The following is a 21,525-nucleotide window of genomic DNA, read 5'->3' as shown; positions in this document are numbered from 1 at the left end:
CAGCAGCAGCCTGCTCCTACCTGCCTTTTTTTCATTCTGCTTGTTGGGAGCTGCCAGGAGTGGGGTTTGGAGTAGTTAGTAGTAGTGATTTTTTCTGCCAATATTAAAGGGCTTAGTCGGCCTTGAAAAATTAAACCATAGCTCCTCTTCTCCACAGCTCAATTGCTTTCAGCTATTGCGGTCTTAGAGCTACTCAATTTGTATCATGACCTGTAAAACATGATCGCTAGAGAGAACAATCCAGAAGTTTGCTGTAAAAGCACAGCTCTTGGCTGCTCTGGTGCATGCAGCGTAATCTGTGCATAGTACCACTGATTTGTATGCGTGCAGTGAGCGCTTCCAGGATTTGGTGGCTTTACTGCCTCTGGTTTGATAAATTTTAATGCCCACATGACAATGAGTAACACTTTAGCGTACAGCCTCTGCCTGCCCTAAGACGCTGTGTGGCCCCTCTGCAGTCTGTGTAAGGAGGGTGCTTGGTTCTAGCAACACGGAAGAGTATTTCTTCCACAGAAATGTCCTGAAGATGTTAGCAAGCTGATCAGCAAACACAGATGAGAAATAGTCATCACAAGACAGACAAGAAAATAAGCACTTTGTGCCCTACGCCAGATGAGAAAGTGAGATAACAGGGAGTTGTCCTTAGGCTGTGGGAGAGATTGGTAAGGACTTCTTGTCTTCTGGTGGTAACCCCATAGGCACTAAAGAAAGGGCCATCTCTCACAGATACAAACATCAGACAGCACAAAAGTTCCTCTTGAAGACAAACTCTCTCTAAAGTTGAAGGGCTCAAAAGAATTTTTTCTGATTTGAATTCTTAATTTCCACAATGCTGCATTTTAAAATGGCATTCTCCGCCCCGCCTCCCCCCCCCCAATTCTGAGTTTGGCCATATGCATTCTGTAAACTACTTCGACTGCAACATAGACCTTAGTGATTCAGTGAATTTCTTTCCCATGAGTCTTTAATGACACTACCTAAATGCAAATTCTGTTTTATAGAATTAAAAGGAACAGCATATAACTCACTTCAAAAACAGTATGAGCAAAGTAAATCCATTGATTACTAAGGAGTTTCTTGCATGGAAACTGAAGCCATGTCATTAATAGGAAATCTGTGGTTCACAGTAACTGTACGTCATACTTTGCACCCAATAAACTTCTTAAACTAATCGTCTTCTAACACAAAGTAGTAGAAGGCAAATTTGTATAAATCTCCCTATTTGAAACGCACATCCTCCATGTGTCACAAAGTGCCTTCTAGCTTTAAGACCAATTAGCCATGCAATGCTCCTTGTTCTCAATAATTCACAATAAATTCCCACTCTGTCAAGGGTAACTTCAGTACCATAGAAACAGTCTTCACAAACTTAGTCACAAGGATGCCCTTATCTTCCTGTAATCTTCTTAGCACTGGCTATCACAAAAAAGAAAATAATCAGAGAAGAAAAAAAGAAAATAATCGAGTAGTCCAGGCAGTCAGGTATCCAAATATAGTTGTTTACAAGATTGGGATGTTAACCATCAGATAATCCTCAGTGTGTTGAAGGAGAAAAGTCATGACAATGACAGGCCATATTTATTATTTTTAGGATGTGTCTAGAAAAGTTATTATGCATGTTTTAAGATATTTTTTTTCCCCTTGGAAAATCAACATTGGATGAAATGTGAGAAATACAGGCATGAGAAAAAAAAAATCTCCAATGATTTGTTGTGATTTATGTCTTGTAAGGAACTTCAAGCAATTTGGACTTGGCTCACTTCAATAATGTAAAAAGGCAGGAAAACAGTACTTTAAGCATTTAAAAGTATGGGTCAGTTTTTAAAGATACACTCAATTCCACTTCAAATCTGCCTTGGACTGAGTCCATGAGCAGGCAACTTGCTAATTCAAGAGGCCCCAAAACCTCAGCAACATCCTGGTGAGAAAACAAGTGTAAGAAAAGCTATTGGATGATGTAAGTGATGATTGGTATCCCTTGAAAGTCTGCTCAGTGCTCTTCAATAAGACCCTTCAAGATGCCTCTACAAGAATACGTGGTTTTGGGGGTTTTTTTCATTATCTGAAAGTGAAATCATAGCTATAAGAAAAAGCCTGTATGTTCTTGTCATTTGGTACCAGAAAGGCTGTCAACACAATCTGCCTCTTTGGGGTTTTTTGGGGAGGAGGGTTGAGGGAGTTTTGTTGTTCGAGCAGCCATAAAACCCTACAATTGTCAAAATGTTGACTTCACGTAGAGACCAGACCCTGCCCCGTGCAGCGACACCAGTGTGTGGGGCAGGGGAGACGAGGGGTCCCTGGGGCGAGCCTTGCTGCGGCTGCCTCCCGCCGTGTCCGACCTCCTGCCCTCGCATCCTGTTGGCACGGGGGAACGGATAGTCTCAGGGAACAGTGAAAAGCAGGCAAAAATACTGCGCAATCTGGGCTGTCAAGAGATGGAGTGACATTACAGAAATTGCCGCTCTCTTCAGTAAAACATAATGATGGCAGGATTTCAAAAACAGAAGGCAAGTTACAGCTTTTTAGAACAAAAATCTTCTGTTACTTTGAAACTGTGATTTTTCTGTAAGGAAAACATCAGTGTTTCTACAGCTGTCTCAGATGGCTGAAGCATTTACAAACTAGGAATAAATGTCTTTTATCCACAACAGAAAGCTCCTGATAAAGGGTTTTTTTCCTATCATATCCTGTGATCCTGTTACTGCATAATCTATTGTTATTACTACTTTAATACTCAGCACATTTCTGATTTTTTTTTTAAGATAATATCTTTTTTAAGTATTTCTTCAACAAGCTGTTTTTTCTTGGGTCCCACATACTTTCCAGGTTTGCTGGGGAAAAAAAAGAAATCATATTTCACATATACTTTTAAAATTTGTTTCAGGAATCTCCCAGTGCTGAGTACATACATGTCCCAAAAGGACTTCTTATATAGGTAAAACTTATTTTTATAGAAATGCCATTCACCTTTCTGCAGAAAGCAAATTTGGAACAGCGTGCATTAGGGAAACTTCAAGAAGAGGAATTATGCAGCTTTTATATAATGCACGGGCCTCTTCTTACTCTCTACACAGATAGGTCTTCTGTGTAACGAAACTATTTGCAACTATCTTCCCTTCACAGAGATGTAAAATATCTTAAATTAGGTTGTTCATTCCACTGCTAATTGATTTAGAATCAGAGTGAAAGAGGGAACACGTACAAAAGGATAATACATACTTTATAGAATCTTAACGTGTAGCTAAAAATGGGTTTCCCATTCATACTCTTCTGTTGGAGCTAAAGATAAACACACAATCCCTCCTTCTGATTTCAGTTTTAGAAGAATTTCTGTAACCTGACCTTTGCAGTCTTGCGCAGGTAAGATTGCCAGCGAGTTCAGTGGGCTTAGCATTTAGCACCTGACAATTTCAAAATACTATGCTAACATCCTTTTATTAGTTGCATATCAAACCCCCACCATCACTGTACAGTAGCTCTACCATTGGGTAGTACAAACTTCAGAAAAATATATCCTAATCTTGTTATTTTTATTTTCATATTAAGGTTGAACACAGTGGGAGAAGATTTCCAGTAAATCTCGCCTCCTTGCCCCTGCTTTCTTTGAATTCAAGCAAGATTAGGTCAAAAGTGGAATCTCAGCCCTTCCCTGCCTCTTCTCCCCCTGGCATTGTTCAACAATGTATGAAACTCTATACCTTCCTTCTCCGCTATCATGAAGATCAGGGAACAGCCAGTTCTTAAACTTATCATCTGTCAAAATAATGCCTGTGTAATTCTGCTGAAAAGCTCAACCGTTCAGACAAACCCACTGTGTTGTTTTGCTCGTGCATTACTTTGCACTTTTTCCTGCAGAAACACACCTATGCAAGCACTGGAAAAGCTACTTCAAGTTACGCCTTATTTACACCTTATTTACTCTCCAGTTGACTGACTGTGATACAATGTCACTTTTTTACATGAGTGATTTTCTTATTCCTTCAAGAAACCTTGGCCAGGTTTGCTTTTAATGATACTTTCAAAAGTAACAAAGCCATACTTCTTCTGGTCCAAAAACCCTTTCCAATTTTCCCATTTAAGCCAATAAATTAGAAGCATTTTGAAAGAAAAAGCCCTTATTTACAGTTGGGTGTGGTGGGTTGACCCTGGCTGGGGCCAGGTGCCCACCAGAGCCGCTCTCTCACTCCCCTCATTCACTAAACAGGGGAGAAAAGGCATAAGGAAACGCTTGTGGGTCGAGATAAGGACAGGGAGAGATCACTCACTAATTATCGTCACGAGCAAAACAGACTGAACTGAGAGAGGGAATTCATCTAATTTATTACCAAGCAAAACAGAGTAGAGGAATGAGAAATAAAACCAAATCTTAAAACACCTCCCCCCACCCCTCCCATCTTCCCGGGCTCAACTTCACTCCCGGCTTCAACCTTCCCCCCCTCAGCGGCACAGGGGGACGGGGAATGGGGGTTACGGTCAGTTCATCACACAGTGTTTCTGCTGCTTCTTCATCCTCAGGGGGAGGACTCCTCTCATCGTTCCCCTGCTCCAGCATGGAGTCCCTCTCACAGGGTGCAGACCTTCACGAACTGCTCCAACGTGAGTGTCTCCCACAGGCTACAGTCCTTCACAAACTGCTCCAATGTGGTCTCTCCCATGGGGTGCAGACCTTCAGGAGCAGACTGCTCCAGCGTGGGTCCCCCACAGGGTCACAAGTCCTGCCAGCAAACCTGCCCTGGCATGGTCTCCCCTCTTCACGGGTCCACAGGTCCGGCCAGGAACTTGCTCAGCGTGGGCTTCCCACGGGCCACAGCCTCCTTCAGGTGCCTCCACCTGCTCCAGCGTGGGGTCCTCCACGGGCTGCAGGTGGAATCTCTACACCCCCTCATCCTTCCTCCATGGGCTGCAGGGGGACAGCCTGCTTCACCATGGCCTTCACCACGGGCTGCAGGGGGATCTTTGCTCCGGCGCCTGGAGCACCTCCTCCCCCTCCTTCTTCACTGACCTTGGTGTCTGCAGAGCTTCTTACATCTTCTCACTCCTCTCTCCGGCTGCGAAAGCTCTCTCTAACTTGCTTTTTTTCCTTTCTTAAATATGTTATCACAGAGGCGCTGATTGGCTTGGCCTTGGCCAGCGGCGGGCCCGTCTTGGAGCCGGCTGGCATTGGCTCTGTCAGACACAGGGGGAGCTTCTAGCAGCTTCTCACAGCAGCCACCCCTGTAGCCCCCCCCGCTACCAAAACCTTGCCACGCAAACCCAACACATTGGGCACCTGCTACTTTATTGCTTACCTTCTGTACAGTGTTTGGAAATCAAGGTCTGATGATGTAAAGTATCTTTGTAAGGTTTGTTTTGCAATTACTAGGTCTCTTCGTTTCTTACTGGATTTCTTACAGTAGATGTTTCACTATTTTTTAGTAAGCAAGATAGGGTTCAAGAAAATTTTCATAAATACTTCTAATTTCAGCACAATAGCAGTATTGCCAAACTGGTATTAGTATAGAAATACTATTTTTAGTCATTTCATGAGTGTAGAAGGCTTGAAGTATGCTAATTTATATGTGAGCCTATTTCAGAGGTACAAAGGTAAAAGAAATGTGAAAGCACATAATCTGATATTTATATTTTCAAAAACATTTATAGACCCTGGAGGAAGGTGTCTGCCTTGAAATTCAACACCTCATAATAACCTACAGCAGCAGAGTCCTCCCACTGATGACAAGAGGAGAGCATTCTTCTGTAGAACCCTTTAATTTTAGCCCCTACTAAAAAAAAAAGGATACTTTTCAGCTTCTATTCTGTATTTATATTCTCTTCTGTGCCATTTAAAATGGAATAAAGTATTTCAGTAGCCTTTGATTATGATGTCATTTTTATTGCACTATAAAAATAACCAGTTATTACACTGAAAAATGGATTAAGGAAAAAAAATGCAATTTGAACAATTTGATGCTTATACAGTGACTCATAAAGTCCTGCAGGCACTTCCATCTATCAAAAACTAGCTGGGAGATGAAAAATGTCTAGCATAACATTGGCAAAAACTGGGGAGCCCAAAGTATCTATACTCAACATCCTTAACTTGAGAGATTTTTTTTTTTAAATAACTTGCAATAGTGAGAGTAGCTTAAGCAGGGCTTCAGCATAACATATATTTGTAGTAAAAAAAAGTCAAAAAGTCATTCTTACCTTTCTTCTTCCCCTGTAAAAAAAAAATATGTTATAATGTTTGACATAACATAGGGAATATAAAGCAAATACTGTAACGCCGTCATTCTGTCAGACCACCTCCTGAATACAAAGTACAATGGGCTGAGAGGAACTTGCAGAAGAATTATCAAGGGGAAAGAAAGGTTTTAATCTCAAAAGAAACTGAAAATATTGCAATTTTTAGTGGAGAGAGAAGTTAGAGGATGTAATAAAAGAGCGCATCATAGCAAGTGGAGAAAACAGGTCAACAGCAAATCATTCAGGACACATATGTAACAAGATTCAGAAACAGAAATCAAGGATATCCAGACTTCTTCTAACAAATGGTAAATACATCATAGCCACGGCAGTAAACCTCTTCCTTAAAGCCTTGAATCTTTATACATTTAGATATGTGGCACACGTTGCTTTTGTCCATTTTTGGTTTCCTGCCGATCACTCTGGAGCTGCTGCTGTCGGGCAGTCTGGCACAGAAGGACTACTGGCTGGTCCAAACTGCTTGAGTGCTGCATAGATTTGTTCGACCATTTAAAAAAATATGGAACCTACCCACTTACAAATACCTGCGTGCATAGTAGTCAAGCATCAGACACAGTGGTAGGAAGAAAATGTGCTAAATCATGAAAGTAAGAGCACTTAGAAAAACACGTAACTATTTACTTCTCTTAGCTGTAACTCACAGCAGGTGGTTGTGAGGAGGGAATAATAACCAGCTGCAATAACCCAACAAACTTTAATTTGCAGTGTGTGCTTCATTACTAGAGAAGTAAACCACTGAGATCTAATGTTTCAAAGGCATGAATTTTTACTGAGTACCACCTTTTCTAGCATGGCTTTTCACAGAATAGAAAAAGTGAGAAGGGATACAAAGACTCAAACAGCCTGAACCGGCACCTCCCGCGAGCCTTTGAGGATTTGGCCATACCTCAGAGGTGGCCTGGATATGAAGAAATACAAGCCTCCAGTACAATTTTACATGTACCAGAGGGTTGCAGTCTGTCACTGATATTAAAAACATTCGTCTTTCTTTCAGATACTCAAGATATCCAAAAAATGGTAGCCACACCTGTGAGCTACCAAGTAATCACATTGGTCAAGGGCCAGTCTAGATCTTCGGAAGCTTGGAAAAACATGATCCTTTTCCTCACGCACAAGTCAAAGGGATAGGAGAATATAAGGACACTCTGGAGCCCATGGGCCATACAGCCGGCAGCGCCTGGGATCTCACCTAGCTCATCGGCAAATAGTGGGACAGCACTTTCCTGCAGATCTGTGAAAAGGCTAATAAAGGCTACTAAAATTAATGGTCTGCCTTGGTCACATTTGGGAAATGTTAAACAGATGGTTCCTCATCAAAATGAGGAATGTAAGACAAGGCATCTCCCTCGGTCTGAACTATCTTTTTTCTTCATGTAAAACTAGCCTTGTCTCAGAGGGTTATTAGATTCCAGGTAGCTTCTGACAACTATGTATTTTCTTGTTTCTGCAATTCCATTTTTCAGAGTTCTCCCCTGTACCACAAGGAAAAGAAATAGCAGAAGGTCAGACAAAAATGTCCAGCCTCCTCAGACAGCTATAATGGTAATCTGGCACGCCTGGTTTCCTATCTGGAATTGTTGGTCAGATATTCCTCAGCAACCACAAAAATCCATGTGTTCCTTTGTCTCCAAGACTATGATGATGAAATAAGTTGGCTCTTTCATTGCTGTGTTTGAGACATGCCTACTTTAAAATACATGAGGTGAGAATTAGGTCATACATCACGGTTGTCATGAACAGCTGAGACATACAACTCAGATCCAAATATGAAAATGAACTCTCTGACAGAATTCCTTTGCTTCTTGTATACGTATCAAAATAGGTTCCTTCAAGAACTATATTGATCCTTCCGAGCTGCATAGCCACATCCACACTTATCAAAATGCTGAAAGCCAGAATTCCTTTGAAAACAAGACTATTGAACAGTATCTTAATAACTCTAAAAAGAATTATCTAAAAAAAAAGCCGATGATTTGTTGAGACTCTCAATTACTGCCAATGCTGGACCACACTATCAGATGGAATATTCTGGCAAAGATTTATCTCATTACTCTGAAATGCATTTTCCATTTCATAATGGTATTTAAGATTAGCATATGGAACTCTAGAAATAAACCAGAACATTGATTATGCACATGTTCATCTATTCACATTTAATAAGATATTGTAAGTTCCTGAAAGAAGACTACATGACTAAAATTCCAATTTGCAGTTTTTAAATGGGGAAAATATGACAAAATTTAGAAACAGAAATGTATACTCTGGTATGCCATGTTCTGGTGTATGGAGGTTAGGTGATGTACAAAAAACTTAGTAGTGAAGTCAATTGCAACACTACTCACTTTATGGCCCTTTCACACTGGTGTATTTGGCTGGTGCCAAATCCAGCATACAATATCATACTGTAAATGAGAATTTAGTTAGGCTAGAAAGCATAACTAAATAGGTCCCTGTGCCATATGACAGTAAATGCTTTAAATATAGAGTGATACACTGACATGTATCATCTGAAAAACAGAACGGCTCATTGAGTTATACCACCTTTGCACAGAACAGACATCTACAGACCATTTCAAACTTTCAGGAAAACGAAATAAGGACACAAAAGAGTACTTGTTCATCTAACGTCAGCAAAGGTTTTGTGTATGGAAGCCAAAATTCCTTTTTGGTTTTGGCTGGTAGTAGGAACGTAAGTTGATAAACTGACTGTCTTCTAAAACATTTTTGCGTGTTTGGCATCGAATACGTGCCTGTTTGGTGAATAGTATAATGAACACAAAGAATTACTGTGTTAAGGCGTTTTGTGAGATCTGTGCAATTCAAAGTCCTGTCCTGATGGCTTGAAAGTGATTTGGTAACATGGTTTAGGAACTGCCAATGGTTCCAAGAGTGGTATTCCACCAACCTGGTAAGATCTGGCTTACTGTTTTCACTTACAGACTGTAGGCATAGAATTAATTTCATCTAAGATTAGACAGCTTGCAATGTGTACTTCTGCAGTTGGATTAGCTTTCTTTATATTCAGTGGACAGAAATATGATAGGCGCAATTCACGTAACTAGTTTTGAACATCAGGATGTGATTGAAGTGCTTTTTTTCTCTTCACTGACCATAAAAGGGAGCACAGAATGACAAACTGACTTGTAAGCAAATATAGATAGATGATGGGGTACCACTCCTAGGTACAGTTGTGCGTTGTGATAAAAAGTGATGCTCATGAGCTAAAACGTATACATAGGGGTATGTAAAACAAGAGTTCTATCTGACTTAGCTCAGGTAGGACAAGGGTCTTCAGGAAACACTTTTAAGGCTGTTGATGTTATAACAGACTAAATGGCTCAGAAGAGCACAAATGAGTCAAACAGAGCTCACATGCTCTCACTGTCCTCACTTGTCATCAGCTATACATCTGCATAATAAAGAACAGCAGCATGGAGCTCTCGATCACATGTATTGCTTAGTAATGCATGTTTTCCCTGCAGCAGAGGTTGAATCCTGCACCAGTAGAACAGCTGCTGTCGTTAAGCAACTTTCAAATTATCTATGAAGCTCGACATTGAACCTGATCTGCACCAGTATATGGATTTCCTTGATTGACCTGCAATTTTTTTACTCATGGATAAGATGCCTGTAATCAATCTGATGTCCCAGGAAGGTGTTAGATGAAAAGGGTGGTCTTCACCAACATCAAACTTATTGATCATCATTCTCCAGCCAATTGTTCTTCTGGATTTAGATTGTCATAGTACCCATGGGCCTTGCTGATCATGTTTTAGACTGGCCCATTTCAGTGCGCTGCCAGTTTTCACATGTAGGCAAAACATAACAAGCTGTTCTGAGGCTGAAAAGCATTATGGATGCAGTCTACAGGTGATCAAGAGCTCTCAGTTTAGGCTGGCCGATGGTTCTGTACACTGAACATCACCAGTGAAGGAGCTTTTGCTTGGTGAGATGTGCCAGTTGCTAGATGGATTGTTTAAATCATGACCAACTTTACAGTAACTTGACATTCAGAGGTACACACCACTCTCCTCACTGAGAAGACTAATGCAAAATGCGTATTATTTACATTAATATCGTGGGAAGACCCCATCCAGAGCAGCAGTGCAATCTAAAAATTATACACACGTTAGCAAAGTCATTCAGTTATGTCTTTGTTTTAATGAATTTTTTAAACATTTGTATCATCAGACAAAACATTTAGGTCATGAGAAAATATTTATTTCCAACAGCATGGATTTTGAAAGTTAGTTGGAAGAAGGCATGTTTGATGCTATGGTTTTTCCGACACTCGGTCAGTTGAAACAGTGTGTTGTAGTGCATATATTAACCAGTTACTTTAAGGAAATGCAAAAAGACATAGTGAAGTAGGAAGTGAGTACAAACATTCAAGGCAGTAAAAATGCAGAATACTGACGCATGGCTGAAAAACATACTTTTTGTAATACTCTTTTAGTATCACACAAAACTAGCAACTCACTTTAAAACATTCTTTGTCAGCAACCATACTTCTGACCATATGAAATTATTAAATTTAATACAGTCTTTCACCTGGAAGAGATATTAAAGTCTAATGCTCATCAAACACTTAGATTTTGTTAGCTTTGCTTGTTATTTAAGATAGTTTCAAGGTACTGCACCAGTATCACATAGTTGTTTCTTTAAATTGATTTGTATAGAAACATGCAAATAGTAATGCATGAGGATTTTATATATTTGATTATAATTGGATGTATTATTGATAGAGCACACCAAGCTTTTTTTGTTACATTTTATGCTGAACTGTTTCATTTCCGCACCTACCAATTGCCATCTCATGGCTTACTGTGTAAAGCCAGAAAGTGGAAAAAGTAAGAATGTTTTTACTTAGGACATATATTAATGAAAATAATTCTTTTATAGATAGGCATCTCTATCTACATATAATTAAGATTTCATGGTATTTTTATCAGCATGAAATGTAAAAAAAAATTTCTCCAAACACCCCAAACTAGTAGGAAAACACAGTTAACTGGCACAATACACTCCTAAACCAGTTTTGTATAAGGCTTCAGTTTTCCTGATGAATGGGACTAAATTTTTAAGTAGGTCTGCATACATTTTAGTCATTATAACTGTTTTATGTCACAATATATTCTTAATAAAATAAAAACTCTTGTGTTGTAATTAAAGATAGCTAATTACCTTCTAGACAAATATGACCTTTTAGAGAGTAGGCTGTGTCTAAAGTATAAGAAGTAGAATTAAGGTGCTTCCATATTTTTGCTTTCATTCTTAAAAAGTACCACACATAAACAATTGCAATAATTGCTTGCACACATGCTTTTCTTTGGCTTTTACCATATTTTCAATAGCATGTGATCCCCCATTGGAGAATTTTATATTCATTACTTACTTGATTTTGTAAAAATTGTGTTGTAAAAATTAATGGAACAAAATGTTGGATGCATTTCCTTTGTCACAGCAACACTTTTTCTCTTCCCTTCATAATTTCCATTTGCATCAAGCAATAACTGCAAGCAACAATAAATTTAAAGCTAGATTTTTTGCACATTGTAAACTGGGTAGGACCAGGAGTTACTGACAAAACCATCTGGTCATGCACGATTAGCAAATTCTCTGTATTCCAATGCGTTGCCATCTAATCTGTCCTGTTTCCCCCGACACATACTAACACAATGAAGCTGGACAGTGGTTCAACAGCAAGTGCATGTGATAGTTCTGGCAAGACTATTTTTGTTTTGATTAAGCACATATTTTATCTGGGAGGGGCTAGAAAAGCAGGGCCTTTTTCTTCAGGTCGTTCCGCTTCCAAAGTGCCAGACGATCAAATTCCTCAATGCTCATTTTGAAGACTTCTTGGAACTCTTCAGGGGACAAATGCCTCTTGAAAATGAAAATACAAAAAGTATCATTAAGCTCTTCTGTGCACAGGAATATTTCTGCCCTTCCTAAGTTTTAAAACACACCACAAAATAATGCATTAAGATTTGCATTTAAATTCCAAATTGGTTCTGGAAAAGACTGCATCAAAACCAAATGAGCTCAGAGCAGCTGGGGAATTAAATTATTGATGGCAGTAGTGACTTTTGAAAAAAAAAATCTTTTCAATATAGTTCCAACTGAGCAGAAACTGTGGTCTTTGGGAAAAAGATGTGTTTATACGTGGTGCTTGATGACAGAGCACGCTGAGACAAACTTAAGCTATTCCAGGACTTTAAAGAGATTGATAACAATGTAATTTCAGAGTTGGATTTGTTTTGCCTTGATCTTTAATGACAGTGGTGGACGCCACACTGATCCACTAATAGCAGCCTTGTAACAAAGGAGAGAGCACACTGATAAGTTCTTAAATCCAAAATATGCTTATCCATGGGGACAGACTCATATCAGAAGTCCAAGTTGGATAAAGTTGTTTTGTTTTTTTTTTTAAAATGCCAAGAACTACGCTTCTATTTGATGTTTTCATGATTCAATATTAAAAAAAGAGAAATAGAGAAAAAGGGGAGAATACCAACATAAAGAATTGGAAGGAGGTAAGATAACAATTGCCTAACAAATATTACCATACATGCACATAAGGCAGAAAAGATAAATGTGTGAATTGGAAATGAATATTATATAAAATTCTTCTGATCATTGTGGACTAACTGTTGCTCGAGCATTTCAGCAGTATCAGTTATCAGTGCAATGAGAATTACAAATTGCAATTTTTAAACATGGACTCTCCTCTTCCACAAAGATTTCCTTGAAACCTGGGACCAGCCCTGCAATCTAACCCTCTCCTCCCCAGCCGAGCTTTTGACAAAATTCCCATTTAGTCCACACTACTCACTCTCAAGACGCATGCCAGTAAGCCAGCCAGAGGGTAATTTCAAAGGAGACACAGTCCTCATGAATGTGAATAATGCTGCCTCCAGATGCTGAGTGCAAGATGCTCAAGGTAGAGGGGAGCCCAGCACTCTCCAGGGATGCTCTGTTTTTACTGGTAGTTCAAATAGGCCAAGGTTGTCTCTCATTTGAATCAGGACCCAGCATCGTCTGGAAGAGTGCTTGCTGCTATCAGCCAAAGTTGTGGCACAGAGCATGCTAACGTGCCCTGCTAATTCCCTGATGGTTTACCTGACCGGGATGGACACAGCCCCATTGGCCTACCTTACAAAGCTATTTTTTTGGAGAAATTTGAAAGCAAAATTTTACTTTCCACTTATTAACAATGCATTTATCTTTGTAATGTAAATTACTCAAGAAAAATTAATGAAATTGTTTCTAAGAAATCACTACATTTAACTACCTTGAATGGTCATTATGGGCCCTTGTGGTTTCTTAAAAAAGGACAGCCTTGGTTTTTTTCCCTTGAGATTCCACATATTCAGAACAACAGTGACTAAGAGTTTGGAACTGAGCCTTCATTTTTCATTTGACCAATGATAGCAACCCACCATAAGCACTATGCATAGCATGGAACAAACACGCCATGCATATTTGGCAAAGGAGATCCTATTTCACATGGAAATGAGCAACATCTGACAATGTATTTTAGAAACAATCTCTCGCTGACAGAATTTAATTCTACTGTGTTTGGAAAGAAAAAGTAACTTCTCTCTGCATTGATTTTTTTTTTTTTTCCATATCTTCCTGGTAATCCAGTGGACAAATGGGAGCAAGCTTACCTTCAGCAATTTCTCACAGCAAGGAACATGTCTGTACATTGTGGGATTGAAAAAGAAGTCTGGATGAGCAAAGTGTATCATTTTCTTTTACCTTGCTTTCTAGACTGGATAAGACATGAGATGTCCCCTCACTCAGGAGAAAGCAGTGGCAAACTGTAGTTCATACTCAAAGAGAAAATGAGAAAGCCTATACTCTACAGGTAAACTCACTTTGCCAATCATCCAAAACCATAGAAAATGTAAAACTTTAAAAGGAATGTTTTCACCATTTTTTTCCTTGAGGTAAATGACACCATTTCTTCCTAGAATTTGCTGTGGTCTCATCAGGTCCGTTTCGGCACTGAAGGTCAATGGAGGGAGTCAGCAAGCCCTATGTCAGGCCCCAGGCCTTTTCTGCAGGGTGTCGAACACTCGCTGCACTTCACCTCCTGATGACACTTGCCACCAATCTCTCCAGTACGAGCTTTGCAACTCCCCCTTTCCTCTCCAAGGCCGTACTTTGCCATTTATCACTTTGCGGTGCCCTCAGGCTTAGCGAGCATTCAGTCCGCCTGCATCTATCCAAGCCAGTACGAATTAGATGTGTGCTCTCTTCCTCTGCTTGTATCCAGATGGCATCACCTTCATTCCTTGCATGCAGTCCTTTTCTAATTATACTGAAGTTTTGGGTCACACCAGCAGCTTTTTTTTTTTGCTCACAGCAGTTCTCTACTGCTGCTGCCTGGTCCAAAAGCAGTTGAGAGTTTTCAGCCCAGGAATGCAGTAGCAGAGATTGAGATGGGGAAAGCATGAGCTCATTTATTTCCACCTCCCATTCTCTACCAGGCACTTTCTTTGCTTTTAATTCTCCTCTGCATATTGTCTCTCATCTCAAGGACCAACCACCAGACTGCAATATTAGCAACATTTCTTACTCCATCAAGGCATTACTCACATGCAAAATTAAATCTAGTAGAAGGCAACACTTCCCCTTTGGTCTGAACCCTCGCTGAGGACACCAGTATGTGCCCAATGCAGCATAATTCCCACTGTTCTCCTTGCATCTCAGAAACTTTCACCATCCCTTTCTTACACATCATGGGCTCCAGCTTAGGGACCAACCCTAGAAGCAGCAATGATTACAGTTCTGTCTGCAAATTTTGGAATAAACCTTGATCCCAGAAAGATGTCATCAAACTGGCAAAGCTTCAGATAGACGTAACAAAAGTAATCATGGGTTGTAGAGTTTGATTTATGAGGAAGGACTTAAAGGCCTAAGTATGTATAAACTTAGCCAAATGATGACTAAGGGAAAATATGGTAAATGTCTACAAGTATTTGAAGGGTCTAAACACCATGGGAATAGGCCAGTGTGGGAAGTTTATGTTCATACTTTTCTTTGTATGTGTGATGCTAAATTTTGTCTGCACTATTGTTGGGACTTTCCTAAACCTTATAGCTTTAAGACCTAGAGCTCTTCCCAAACAAAGGCAGAGAAAATGCACCACTAAGAAATCTTAGATTGATTTATCTTTCTTCTCAGCTATTTGAATATTAATTTGTCTTAACTGAAGTGTTACCTTGTCTCATTAGTCAAACAAAAGAAGGGAAATTGAAAATTATGCATAGGGAATAGGGATGATATTAATTTTGAGGTATGAGAGAAGATGTGTATGTAAAGCTATGCTTTTCAAGGCCAAGAACATTATTTCTTTTTTTTTTTATTTCTTTTTTTTTTTAGGATTGAATCAGCTTAAAATATCTAGCTAAGTTAATAGTGCATCACTGGGCCATTAAATGAATGGCCCAACTTATTAGCAAATGTAACAGTCATTCCTTTTTTTTTACTAGTGTTGGCCTTGTTTACATAGGAAGTCTGGGTGTTTTACAGTGTGCTAGTAACCAATTCTTAATTCCCTTTGTGACAATTTGGCCATATTTAGGCAGCTTAACTCCATCTACCTCTCTGCTCTGCACCAACGGCAAAGCTGGGCACACTGCAGACACCGAGGAGAGTACAGAGGACCAGATTAAGGTCCCCTTCTGCCCACGCTCTGAACTGACTGCATTTAAGTGAGCTCAGCTTGGAAGCTGCATAGTGATGTTAACATGATGCTGCCTGAAAGCCTTGCCAAAAGATAAGGTAAATAGTTTAAAGATGGTTCTTCACTAAAAAACCTGCTATACTGGAGCTCGCAGCATCAGAACATCAGGATTTTGGATACATTTGTGAAATGGTTACACTAGAAAGGACTACCACATCATATTGTTTTGAGAAATTTGTATTAATCTGTGGTTCGTAAAGTTCATAGTGTTCAATCTTTTGTTCTGGATAGCATTTCATGACAGCTTGCATAAGAAATGAGAGAAAGACAGTGAGACTCAAGTTCAGTAAAGCGCTGGTCCCACCAGCTGCATCCATGGGTGGCAGCAATGGCTTTGTATGGGAGAGGAGAGTTGTGTCTCCAGAAGCACAACCTCTCACCTACACTGACAGAATTTTGGATTAGAGATGTGGAATCACAACCTTGGGATCCCACTTTGCGAAGCCCAAAGGTGGCCTGCAGCTTGGGAACCAAATGCTGCTGCTGTAATTCCTCACCTGAACGTTACCTATAGGGCACAGTGCTGTGTGAGAAGGGTCACCCCACCTTGCTGTAATTATGCAGCTAGCTCTCCTAAAACATACACGCACACTACAGAAGAATTAAAACACAAATGTTTCTTATTAAGATATACAGAACTAAGCAAGGGCTGCGCTAAACCTCTCTACTGCAAGGTAACCCCTGTAATGGAAAATCCTCATGCTCTACAAAACACAATCATTACAATGAGCGGTACAGATACGTGCTCATTTTTGAGCCTCTCAGAACAAAAGTAATTAATTGCACAGTAATTAATTGCACATACTTGCTCCACAGTGTTATCTCAGGAAGAAGTGATGCTTTTCGCTGTAAATTAATGAGGCTTGTCTCTATTTTTCTGTGGCCTGCTGAAAAGCCACTAATCATTTTAAATAGAGTTATAATGTTTATTTAATTCAATGAGATTTCTTTTCCCAGAATAATTGTACTTTTAATGAAATTCAGAGATCTTCAAAACTAATACTTAGGAACACGGCATGGGTGTGAATAAGTCACAGGAAGAGAAAATTGCAATTAACCTACAAGTGTACTGCAGTAAGCTGTGACCTGGTCATGCTGCACAAGCATGTTTATTCTGTGTCAGTAATTGGATGGGAGTCCTCACATGAAAACCTGCTGATGTAGGAAATGCAGAGGATATCATACTTCCTCATCAGTCAATACTGAACCAATGAACCAATGCAGTGGATGGCAGGAGGTGATGAGTTGAAGATGAGAAAAATCAAAGTCCTAATTCCTAGAGGTCATTTAAAACTTCGGGTTTGTTTCTCTCTTGCTTTTTGTTATGTTATGTTATAGGAAATGACAGCTGAGCATTACATTGCCTTTGCTTGAATCTATAGTGAACCTTTCAGCTAGTCTCTCTCTGAAGCACCACTGTGCACTCTGTTTTATAGAGTGTAATTTTAAATAGTTGTCCACTTCAATTCATTTTTGTTCAGAGTCATTGTAACATTTCCAACCTCTGATCCACAAAATCCAAAAGTAAAAGCTACAGGATCTTTTTCAGAGCCTTCAAAATGCAAAACAGTCAAACTAAACTGGGATTTACTGGGAAGGATTTATTCACAGGTAAGCAAGCATTCATGTAAATATCCAGATCTTGCTCCTTAGGGTAGTTAGTGCAGAGGCTTTGCTGGTGGGACATAGTCTTTTCCTGTATTCATTAGGATGTAACAAGTATCTCAACTAAATACATCTGGAACAATAATAGCCTCCTCCCTTCGCCAGTTTTTCTCCTCTCCCCCTCGCTGCCCCATTCCCTTCTCCTGTGCCTCTCAAAGTTAGCCCAAATATTACTTTCGGATCTCCAATCATAATTTTCTGGAAAATTTTCTCTTTTATCATCTACTGAATTTCGAATCCTCATTTTGCTGTCACAAGGTTTTCACTCTTCCCCCTTCTTTCTGTTGCATTGCTGGGGCTCAGCAGGCTTTTCAGAGGTTTCTTCTAAACCTACTGCATGGCTAATTACAAAGCTGTAATTAGCCATGTGCCACATTCCCAAGGGAGTATTGAATGTTACACTCATCCATGGAGTAATTAAGCTTCATGCTCAATAAATATTTCAAACTATTAAGTAATTATGTGATAGGGGAGGGAACGTTAAGAAATGGCATGAGTTGCCACCTAATGAACTTCAAACGGTATCAAAAGATAACTAGAGCAACTCCATTGACCAGGGGATGAGGCAGCAGGCACAACGATTGCAGATACGCTGGATTACGGCACTTAGTTACAGCACTGAACAGTTGGAGCACTTGTGCAACTGAGCCATGGCAGGAGGTGTAGATCCCCCTCTCTCCTCTGCTTCCAGATAGCGATGTGGGTCCCCAAAACCGCTCCCAGGAAAGGTAGTGCAACATAAACAGCAAGGAAAGGAGTCTGAAACCCTTCCCCCGCTGATGTAACCCCAAGCGTCTATACAAGATCTCTTGGATCTGTGGATGTATCTCATTTAGTATCTCAGGGTACCATGAAACTTCACAGAGAAGCTGCATTCCACTCAGCACTACTACTGTGGGGTACTTACAATCTAAGTACCTCTTACGAAGCATCACAAGGCACATGCAAAATACTCTGTAGTAGCATTATACATTCAATATTTTCCCCAGCTGAGTAACTACGCAAGAAGCTGAAAAGCTACAAGTATTTCACTCAGGGATACCAATATATTACCTACACAGCGGTACACAGTAGAACATCTCTGAGGATAACGTGTGCCATCATTCTGTCATTCAACAAATGAGCCTTTTGAAGTATGAAAATATATAGAGGATCTTGAGTTTCAAAATTTTAAGACATGTAAGTGCAGTTTTAACTTAAGAGATGGATGACTATTAAACTGGAGAATCTAATGAAGTTATTTATTGTGGGTTCATGGATGTTAGTGCTGGCACTTGTTTGGATATTTGTCCCAGACTCAGAGCTAGGGCTCAGAGGTTTAGTTTCAGGTGGTGTGTCTGTGGTCTTTGGGCCTGATCCAGAAAAGTATGCTGTAGTCAACATGAAATTTTCCATATTCATTTGCTTCAGGTACAAAATACCTTGAAGCAGGTTTTCCAGTTTCCCTTAGTTTCAGCTTTAATGCATCCATAATATGAATGCTCCACATCTAATCCCTGATCACTCCCACAGTGTTTCCACTCTGATAGGTATTAGCTTTTGTACATACCATGTAATTTCTAAAGTGTATTTTCACTTTACAGTGGCTCTTTTCATAAGGGCTTTGAAAACTGATATAGGCATCCAGCACTAATCACAACACAAGCATATGCCTAGAATAAGAAACACCACGCAGACGTTTTGTAAATCAAACATTGTGAAGCTCCCCTGAAGTCAATGAACTGCACGTTTTCACTCCAGGTTATGAGCTTCACCATGAAGCGAGCCTGTAACCTTGAATTCCGCCCCAAACTACAAACTGCACTTCTCTATGTTCAAACACACAGCATTCCAGTTTTGCTCTGATTTTCCCCATCTGAGCTCCAGAGGAGGTGGGACACACAACATTACTAGTATGAATGACATCTAGGAGCTGGGGCTGTTATAAATTCAGGCTCAATTACTGGAAACCAGTCCTAAAATGGTTGCAGCCCAAATGGCTAGAACCCAGGGTGATTGTTGAATAGAAACTAGTGGAAAAAATGTCATCCCTAAAACAAATCCAGACAAGCAGTTTCAGGAGGAAAAGCATGTTTGAATTAATGTGAGTGCTCTGTTCAAACAAGACCGCACCCATGTTTAAATCTCTCATTTCTGTTTACAAGAGAACAAGGTGGCAGATGAAGGTTTGCTACTTTACATTCCAGAATATTTTTTTTCCTTAGCGATTGTTTCAATGTATCCTTCTTAAACACATAATGAAGAGGTTCAAACAAAAGTGGAATAATTTACTTTCTACTGTATTTCATAGGCATGAATGAATAATGCTTTTAACGCTCTGACATTCAAAAGAAAAGGCTAAAGAAACTAAGATACATTAAGATAAGAAAATCAAATGAACACATTAAAAGATGGTTTCCAAATGCAATACGCTAACTATGTTGGCTTTCAAAACTACCAGCCTGTGACCACAAAAGAAATCTTATACTCTGTGATAAAAGCAACTTGAGGAGAAAAGAAAATAAATAAATCTATTCAGCTGGGCATGAACCATCAATTTCGATGTGCAAGCACTGAATCACATTGCTGTGACTGGAAAACAGGCAAATAATAGCCAATCTAAGATAAAAGTATCAAGTGTATGCTTTTAGGAGCCCAAGGCCTAAATTTTGAGTACTTAAAAGAGGTATCAAGACTTTCAAAAGTGTCCATAAGCCCAACTCCCTTTGCAAATTACCCCAGACCATGTGGAACACCACTGGGAAACCAGCAGGTAATGTGTACCATCCACAGGTGATGCCTTAGTCCCTGGAAACTCATGCCTTAAGTTGTCCAAAATAGGGAAGTTGGCTCCAGGACACTTATATTTAAGCCCCTGCATAATAAAATGATCCTTTTGATAAAATGTTCTAAGACAGACCAAATTATGTATTTTTTCAAATTCTATTGCAGCAAGAGTACCAAATAATCCCATTTTGTAATTATATTATGTTAAGGCTTTGTCTTCACAGAATATACCAACCTAAGCACATTAGGAACTTATGGAGGTCTTCAAAGTAGGGCCAACTTTAAAATTAGACCATGTCTCTCAAGGACTTGTCCAGCTGAGTTTTGCTGGAGTTACCTTCGTTGAACTTCATGAAGTCCCTGCCAACCAGTTCCTCTAGCCTGGCCAGGTCCCTCTGAACAGAGGCTCTGCTCACCAGAGCATCAACTGCTGTCCTCCCCAGTCTGTGTCATCTGCAGATGTGGTGAGGGTGCAGTTCCTCTTCTTCACCCAGAACGTATAATCCACTCCTGTCCTACTGCTTTGTTGTTCTGTAACACCATCTGAATTAACTTGCTCTTCACCATTTCCCATTAGAATAGCTCACGGGAGTGCTGCTCCGTTCATCTAACGTTAGAATAAACAGCACTGTGGTAGTGAGAAACTTCCAAAAAAATTCCTGGGCCAAATCCTTATCTAGTGTAAATTCCTTGCATTTCTAATCAGCTTATCCTAAAGGAAGATCCAGGCTATTAATTCAAAACTCTGAGTGCCAGTAATGTATTTAAAAATAAGCAGGTTGTTTATTATAACTAGTTCTCAATGCTGCATGTATTAGTTCATTGTTGGCATAAACATCTCCTCGAGGAGCACAAGGAACCGGGCTACTTCTGCCTCACTGCTGCATTAGAACAAGCAAACAAAAACATGTTGAGTGTTTCTATATTCAGATATATGTGCTTTTGAAGAAAGAATTCCTATTATTTGAATGCATTTATTACCATTTGAGCCTTCCTAATCTCTAGATACCTCTTGGGCTTAGAAAAATATGCATTTTTACAAGAAACTATTTTTTATAATCCTTAAAATAAAATTGTTACACAACAGCATA

At 39.7% G+C, this 21,525-nt stretch overlaps 1 protein-coding gene across 14 annotated transcripts in view; it reads right to left on the bottom strand.

Moving 5' to 3' along the window:
• Positions 1-10,379: 10,379 nt before the first annotated feature.
• ABLIM2 (actin binding LIM protein family member 2) overlaps positions 10,380-21,525 on the bottom strand; it is a 144,467-nt gene continuing 133,321 nt past the window's right edge. For all 14 annotated transcript variants that reach the window (XM_054824035.1, XM_054824037.1, XM_054824039.1 and 11 more), the window contains one exon: positions 10,380-12,132. In XM_054824035.1, the coding sequence (XP_054680010.1) occupies positions 12,019-12,132 (114 nt within the window). In that variant the 3' untranslated portion in view covers positions 10,380-12,018. The remainder of the gene's footprint in view (positions 12,133-21,525) is intronic.

Source organism: Grus americana, chromosome 4 (assembly GCF_028858705.1).
Source record: "Grus americana isolate bGruAme1 chromosome 4, bGruAme1.mat, whole genome shotgun sequence".
In the NCBI taxonomy this organism is placed as follows: domain Eukaryota; kingdom Metazoa; phylum Chordata; class Aves; order Gruiformes; family Gruidae; genus Grus; species Grus americana.
This window is presented reverse-complemented; position numbering and strand designations above follow the sequence as displayed.